The sequence below is a fragment of the Sorex araneus genome, chromosome 7 (assembly GCF_027595985.1).
Source record: "Sorex araneus isolate mSorAra2 chromosome 7, mSorAra2.pri, whole genome shotgun sequence".
Lineage (NCBI taxonomy): Eukaryota > Metazoa > Chordata > Mammalia > Eulipotyphla > Soricidae > Sorex > Sorex araneus.
The window spans coordinates 29,904,744-29,913,145 of NC_073308.1; the positions used below are offsets into that span (position 1 = coordinate 29,904,744).

Sequence of the window (8,402 nt, forward strand, 5' to 3'; positions counted from 1 at the left end):
CCATTCGTAAAGGAAAGTTCTTAAAGGGTGTTTTCATAAGCAATGCATCCATTCTGTTATTTCTCCAATTACACTGTTTGAATCCTCTTGTCATCCTTTTCCCTCAAGTTTGACTTCTAAATTGTGTTCATTGCTGTTGTCCCTAAGGAATGTGCTTTAAATTATGGTTCAGTAACAGACTGTTTACAAACCAAATTCTGATGTCAATGAATTCATTATAATATTTCTTATAATCTATTCATTTAAAATTTATATAGTTAATAACATGAATTTGATTAGACCAAAGGGGAACAAATAGAAATTCTTATTATTCACTTTTCTTAAGGAGTCTATTAACTGTCTGTGAAGGATAGAAGACAAAAATTGAAATAGGGGCTGTGGCCCTTTGACACATACAAGATTGCATGCAGGAGGTGCAGATCTGTGGCCAGGACTGTGTCTTGGACAGCAAACTAAGAGTAGTCCCTGGGCATGACACCAAATCAAAACTATTAAAGGAAAAGGAAACGATTTGAACCACAGAATTGATTTGATTAGCTATGTTACTCTAGCCCTCTGAAGTATGGATTTTAAATCTCCTTAAACTATGATTCAAATTCCATTTGTTGATTTCCTACTTAGCCATTGCACTGGAGGTACTCTTTGCTTTCCCTATAGATGTTTCTTGTGGTCGTCCGCCCATAGTTGAACATGCTATCATAGAAAATGACTGGGAGAGGTATCCATCTGGTGCGCGAGTGCGTTATGAATGTGAAAGACCTTTTAAACTCTATGGAGACACAGCAGAAGTGCAGTGTTTAGATGGCAAATGGACAACACCTCCTCAGTGTAAAGGTAGCGTATCTGACTTCCCTTTGCTATTATACCTTTGCTATTATTTATTTATCCTGAATAAAATATGCTAAGCTAATATATTAAGACATATACATACTGGAGTGATAGCACAGAGGGCAGGGCATATGCCTTGCATGTGGCTGATACGGGTTCGAGTCCTTCATTCTTGTCATAGAGCCTAGCAAGCTACTGAGAGTATCCTGCTCGCTGGCAGAGCTGACAAGCTCCTTATGTCATATTCGATATGCCCATAACTGTAACAACAAGTCTCACAATAGACACATTACTGGTGCCCACTTGAGCAAATCGATGAACGAGACCACAGTGCTACAGTGCTACAGACATACAAGCATATGTGAGAAATCCTATGACATATTTCAACAAAAAATGAGTATGCTGAAAATCAAATTATTTTTATGAATTTAATATAGTTGATTTTTATGAAATATTTTATCTGAGTAATAGAAAATTAGTCCTAGAATTAAGGTCTCAGGTTCTTATTTCCTGAGTTGAATACAAAGGTATTGAAATGACTTAAGTGTGGGGCTGGGGAGACAGATAGTGGTAGGGTCCCTGCCTTGCACATAGCTCACTCAGATTTGCAACCTGGAACCCCCAGGGTCACCAAAGCTTGCATTCTCAGGTGATCCCTGAGCACAGAGCCAGCAGCAACTCCTGAGCATGATGGGTGTGGTTCCCCAACTAAAACAAACAAGTAAGTAAAGTGAATAGGATTTGTGTGTACTTGGAGTCTAAACACTTCACCTGAATGCATAGACTAGGCAGAGAGCCATCCTAGAAAGTGTAATGAAGTGGGACTTCTTCAGCACATGGATTACATTTAAAGACAGGCTGTCATGCTGAGCTCATGGAGAAAATTAATAGATCTATAGAGAAGTGTGAGATCTAGGTCGTGGGGCATTCTTGAATTGAGAGTGCAGGAAATCAGGAGAGCCAACGAAGAAATTAGGACATGCGCCACTTCTAGCTTTTCAAGATAACTTTTCCTGGTGCATATATGTTCCCAAGCCCTTTCTTTGAATCCACTTATGTCTTTAAGTGTGAAGAATTCCTTGAAGATAGAACACAGATAGATCTTGTCTTTGTGTCCTCCTTGCCAGTTCTAGCCCATTTCCTATCATACTAGACTTTTTAATCAGTAATTATTGCTAATAGAGGCAGGGTTCCTCATTATCAGGTGAGTTTCTTGCTATTTCTTTTGTTTTTCTTTCCTTTTTATTATCTTCCCTGTGGGTTTCTGGAACACTTCTTTCTGGCTACTTGGTCAGGCTGAGGGGCCTCAGGCAATTCTGTGCCACAGAATTATGTTAAAGGCACATATCTAAACCACAGAGCCAGCCACGCTGTCAGCAGGAGATCCAAGCCACAGAAACCAAATTTTAAAATGTGTCTGTCCAGGATACAGAATGGTGGGAGGGAATGTGGGGACACTGGGAGAAGGAAGGTGAAAGGAAGGTGACACTGGTGGTGGGACTCATGTTAGAACACTGTATTCCTGACACTCTACTCTGAATTATTTGTAAATCAGTGTGTCTCAATTAAAAATAAGTTGGAATAAATCAATAGCAATGCATACGAACAGCAGTGTATTTTGTTCATGAAACCCAGCTACTTCATTTTATTCTGTGAAATTGGATTATCTCTTAAATGTGCCAATCTTGAGTAGTGTATGAAATATTCACCTTCAAAGGCTTAGACTGATTATCACCGTTCATTGACAGTTTAAGTAGGATGGTTTAGGTCCTTCTCCCACATCTTGGTCTCATTCTTTTATTTATTTGTGGCGTGACTCAACCTGTTTATCCCGTATCTCCCAGTGTCCAAAGATCAGGTCCTGTCCCCATCATACTTGATCTAGAGCCTGGCTTCTGGGTTTGAGCTCAGTGACTGGAGTCTGACACTGTGTCTCCTTGCTGGTGACAGCACCTCTGTCTCCTTTCACTGGGGTCTTGCATCTCCTCAGCTCTTTGACCCATGAGTTTGCTTTCTCTTGGGCCCTGTGCCACTTTCCTGCCACCCACCCAGACACAGAGGAGGGGTCAAAGAGGCTGGTACCAGCCATAAACCCTCTGATGTCACATTGTTTTTCACTCCCCCATCATTTCCATTTTTTTATTTCTCTGGCTACGTCTTTAGTTGGTAAAACTTAAAAGACCAATTAAAGTTTAAGGAGATGATTTCACCACATAATCACGAGGTGATGTGGTGCCCTTCACCTTTCCTCCACTTCCACTGTAACAGATGTTTTTTGGCCTGCACAACTGGTTTATGAAAATATGTTTTTTCTGCCTTTTAGGCCATATCTGTCAGACTGGGGCGACCATATAGCATGCTGGGGATTGAACCTGGGTCAACTGTGTGCAAAGCAAACACCCTGCCCTCCAGTCCCATGAAAAAATACTTGTAATAGTAGAGTCCCTAAAGCAAACATATTCGCTAATGCTCTATCTGCTTTTATGCAGGCTGAAAGGAAACGGTTATAAGCATGACAATATATAAATTGAAAGTTCTTCATTGAATCTTCTCCATCATGTAACATTATGACTATATTGTATATGCTACAGTTTGACACATTTATTTTTTATCGTAAACATTTGTTCTTTCTCTCCCAGTAAATGAAAAGGATATCACCATGAAATCAATGTTTCAATAAACCAAATATTTTTTTCAGACGCTGTAGGAAAGTGTGGTCCCCCTCCACCGATAGCAAATGGAGATACCATTTCATACCAACATAAGGAATATGCTCCAGAATCAAGAGTTGAGTACCAGTGCCAATCCCTTTATAGACTCGAAGGACACAGGACTATAGTATGCCGCAATGGCCAGTGGTCAGAACCACCCAAATGCATAAGTAAGTATTTTAATATGCCTAGGGCTGGAGCGATAGTACAGCGGGTAGGACATTTACCTTACACACGGCAGATTTGTCTACGATTCCCAGTGTCCCGTATGGTCTCCTGAGCACTGCTAGGAGTAATTCCTGAGTGCAAAGCCAGGAGTAACCCCTGTGTATTGCCAGGTATGACCCAAAACAGGAAAAAAGAAAGTATTTTATTTTAATTATTTATTTTTTTAAAATTATTTTAATATGCCGAAGGAGTCAAGGAAAATGATAGGATCTAAATAACAGTTTGATGTTTAGAAAAAAATGTTCACAGATTCACAAATCTTGCTGAATGTATGACTACAAAATATGAATATAAAAGGAAATAAAGTTCAAATACGCCTTGTGTGAAGCACAACAATGAAACTTCCTTTAACATAGGCTCTTAATAAGATAAATGACATTAGGAATCTTTCAATATAACTCTTGATTTTCACACTTTAAACATTTTAAATTCACATGATGGGTTGTCAATATTTTGGTTTGTCAAAAATTTGGTATTAAATTCTTGGATGAGTGTAGGAAACTCGGCTTGAAAGTCTGACATTTGTGAGTAGTATTTGTATACTATTTAAAGTTTATAATTTTTCCTTTTCAGATCCCTGTGTAATATCAGAAGACATCTTGAATAAACATAATATAGTGTTCCGATGGGTGGATAAAAAGAAACTTTATTCTGAGTCAGGGGACAAGGTTGAATTTTATTGTAAATTGGGATATCGTAGATTGTCACCACCTGAATCATTTCGAACAACCTGTCGAGATGGACAAATAGCATATCCCACGTGTGGGTAAATTAATATTTCTAGTGCAATCAGAAACTTAAAATATATACATTTGTTTTGAATATTCATTTATAATCCATTCTTCTCAACTCATTCTTAATGTTTAAACTTTATTTGTAGTTATCAAGCTAGGTACACATTATGTTGATGATGCAGTTTTAATATGGGAGATCCGTGAATTACATTTTAAAGGTAACACATTAAAAGTTTGTAAAAATTAATGTGTATCCTATTTGTAAAATGTCTCTATTTTGAAATTTGACGTAGAATCTTTTCTGCCTACTTCCTCCTGTCATTTTGCTAATATTGTTCCACCTCTTTCTAGAACTTCCAGGGATTTCTGAGACTCTATTTCAAAGAAACTGTAGAAACATGCAGGCTTTCAAAATACTGCCAATTCCAAACACTTATAACTCAGGCTAAATTAAATGTCTATGCTAAGAACAAAATATAAATAGCTCACTTTTCTTCATTTGTGACTAGATTCCAATTCCAAAATCATGCAATAATCTTCACACTTTTGTTGATACATGACTAAATTGAAATTTTAAAATAATGCTGATGATTAGAAGAGTGGGAAAGAGCCTGTGATACAAGAGTTAGGTATCATATATAACACTTGAACTTTTATAGAAGGGGATTGGTGTAGTCATTATGAAAAGTCATAATTCATGAAAATGAAAAGTCTCGTCTAGTATTCTCACTTGGGTACTTACTAAAAGGGGACTAAACACTAAGTCGAAGAAAATAAACATAGCCATGTTCAAAGCATTATTATGTACAAGAGTGGACTGGGAAAAACAGAAGTTCCCATTGACGTGTGATTGGATAAGGAACATACTGCTTCTATGCTCAATGAAATACTGACAGTTATTTCAACATAATGAGATATTGCCACTTCTGAGCACATGTATGACTGTGATTTATTAAACTAATCCAATGGAGAAAGATAAGTAATGCATGATTTCATTCATATGTGGTTCATAAATGAAATGGATTAACTAAATTAGGTACAAAAGCTCTGCTCGGGGCGGGGAGGGAACCTGGAGCCCAACCTCTCCGAGAGGCCATGGGGAAGACAGCCAAGTGTTCGGGCTAGAGACTCTCTGCATCGCTCTCTTCTGGGAGCTTGCTTTTATGCATGTTATGTCCATGTGACTGTTCTTATTTACAGGAACTTACTCCTGGATCCATGCTCATGGATCACTGTGGTGGTACCCAGGGAGCATACGCTGTGCTGGGAACTGAACCTGAGTCAGATGCATGAAAGACAAGCACAGGAGCCTCTGAAATATCTCTCTAGCTCTCAGCAAACACCGGGGGAGATTTGGGGTCACACCTGGTGGTGTTTTGGGCTTATTTTTGGCTATTGGGTCATTGTTCATTATGAACCAGGCTTGGAGAACCACTTGGGGTGGTTGGGATCGAATCCAGCTTAGAGCCATGCAAGGCAAACACCATGTGGTTTGTACTCTCTCTCCAGCCACAGTTAAAATATAAATTTAAAGAATTTTCTGAAAACATCCATTTTGTGCATTCATCAGTTTTAAGGTTTTTTAAGAATTGTTTTTATTGTATTTATTTTCTTTGAAATTATTTATTCATTATTTATTTATTTATTTATTTATTTTTGCCGCACCAACAGTGCTCAGGGCTTACTCTTCTTGGTTCTGCACTCAGATATTATTCCTGTTGGTGGCAGATCATATGACATTTCAGGGATTGGATTTAGATCGCTTGCATGTAAGTCAAGCACTCTACCTGTTGTATTCTCTCCTGCCCCACAGTTGGAAACATAGCATAGGAAAAGACAAATAAACTAGGAGTATCAACATTACAAAATAAAAATGAGTTCATGTCTCTGAAATGAAGAGTCATTGATATAACTCAAAGACTTTCACTGAGTAGACAGTTTCATTATGAAAGGAATCTGGGCCAACTGAATTTTACCTGCCAGGAAATGAATCTGACACATTCCTCACATAATAAAAATTTTTTCAGAATGCATCATGGTCCTAGATGTGATATGTGAAAATATACACTACTTACATCAAAAAGACAAAGGGATGAGTCCGAATGACCTTAGATTCTTCAATAGGCTTCTAGGTATTACAACATAGTTGCAGAAAAAAAGGAAAAGGAAGAATATGTGAGTCAAAAAGCAGCAACTTTGTACAAGAAAAGGCATTATAGGTGCCAGAGAGATAGCACAGCTGGTAGAGTACTTGCCTTGCATGTGGACAACTGGACTTTGATCCCCAGCACCACATATGGTCCCCCAAGTTCCCATCAGGTATGATCATTGAGAACAAGACAAAAGTAAGCCTGGAACACCACAGGATGTGACCCCAAGCCAAGGAAATAACTAAATTAGTAAAAGACATGAATAAGATTAAAAGGAAATCTACAGAATGGAATTCTGTAATATTTCTTATTCATGCATCAAAAAAACCAGGATCTAGAATACTTGAAAATATATCTCAAACTCTCTAAAGTAGAGACAAATGGATTGAAAAAGTTAACAATCTGTTTAAAAAGACACTTCTCACAAGAAAAACATTAGAAAATGGTCAACGAAAATTTAATTTAAAATGATGTCCTCAAAAATTTGAACACAAATACTCATTGCACTGTTGATGATGATCAAGAATTGCAAAAACCTTCATTTTCTAACATAGGAGTTGATTAGCAATAAAAATATGGGTAATCAAGAAAATTCATAGACTGGTAAATTATTTGTACATGAAAATAAATGAAGTACTGATTACATAAACAGTGTAGGCCTCCAAAACCTGAGAGACTTGGGATTTTGGTGATGGCAGGGAATCTTGCGTGTAAGCCCTGCCTGGGTTGTGACTCCTGGTCCCAAACGGTGCAAAGTTCAGCATCACTGTCCTGTTGCACAGTACTTCAGCCAACTCAAAACTATGGTAATATAAGCAAGGCACAAGAGTCACACATTATTTTCTTCCTTCCTTAATTACTCCCACCCTTCCTTCCTTCCTCCCTCCCTCCCTCCATCCCTCCCTCCCTCCCAACCTCCCTCCCTCCCACTCTCCCTTCCTCCATCCTTCCTTCCTTCCTTCCATCCTTCCTTCCTTCCTTCCTTCCTTCCTTCCTTCCTTCCTTCCTTCCTTCCTTCCTTCCTTCCATTTTCCTCCCACCCTCCCTCCCTCCTCCCACCCACCTTCCTTCCTTCCTTCCTTCCTTCCTTCCTTCCTTCCTTCCTTCCTTCCTTCCTTCCTTCCTTCCTTCCATCTTTCCTCCCTCCCTCCCTCCCTCCCTCCTCCCTTCCTTCCTTCCTTCCTTCCTTCCTTCCTTCCTTCCTTCCTTCCTTCCTCCTTCCTTCCTTCCTTCTATCTTTCCTCCCTCCCTCCCTCCCTCCCTCCATCCCTCCCTCCCTCCCAACCACCCACCCTCCCCCACCTCCCTCCTTCCTTCCTTCCTTCCTTCCTTCCTTCCTTCCTTCCTTCCTTCCTTCCTTCCTTCCTTCCTTCCTTCCTTCCATTTTTCCTCCCTCCCTCCCTCCGTCCTCACTTCCTTCCTTCCTTCCTTCCTTCCTTCCTTCCTTCCTTCCTTCCTTCCTTCCTTCCTTCCTTCCTTCCTTCTTCCATCTTCCCTCTCTCCCTCCTCCCTCCATCCCTCCCTCCCTCCTCCCTCCCTCCCTCCCTTCCTTCCTTCCTTCCTTCCTTCCTTCCTTCCTTCCTTCCTTCCTTCCTTCCTTCCTTCCTTCCTTCCTTCCTTCCTTCCTTCCTACCTCCCACCTCTCTCCCTCTCTTCCTTCCTTCCTTCCTTCCTTCCTTCCTTCCTTCCTTCCTTCCTCCTTCCTTCCTTCCTTCCTTCCTTCCTTCCTTCCTCCCTCCCTCCCTCTCTCC

At 39.8% G+C, this 8,402-nt stretch overlaps 1 protein-coding gene across 1 annotated transcript in view; it reads left to right on the plus strand.

Moving 5' to 3' along the window:
• Positions 1 to 5,524, plus strand: part of CFH (complement factor H) — a 65,538-nt gene extending 60,014 nt beyond the window's left edge. Inside the window, exons 20-22 of the mRNA XM_055144560.1 lie at positions 658 to 834; positions 3,527 to 3,709; positions 4,341 to 5,524. Of these exons, the coding sequence (XP_055000535.1) occupies positions 658 to 834; positions 3,527 to 3,709; positions 4,341 to 4,537 (557 nt within the window). The 3' untranslated portion in view covers positions 4,538 to 5,524. The remainder of the gene's footprint in view (positions 1 to 657; positions 835 to 3,526; positions 3,710 to 4,340) is intronic.
• Positions 5,525 to 8,402: the final 2,878 nt, after the last annotated feature.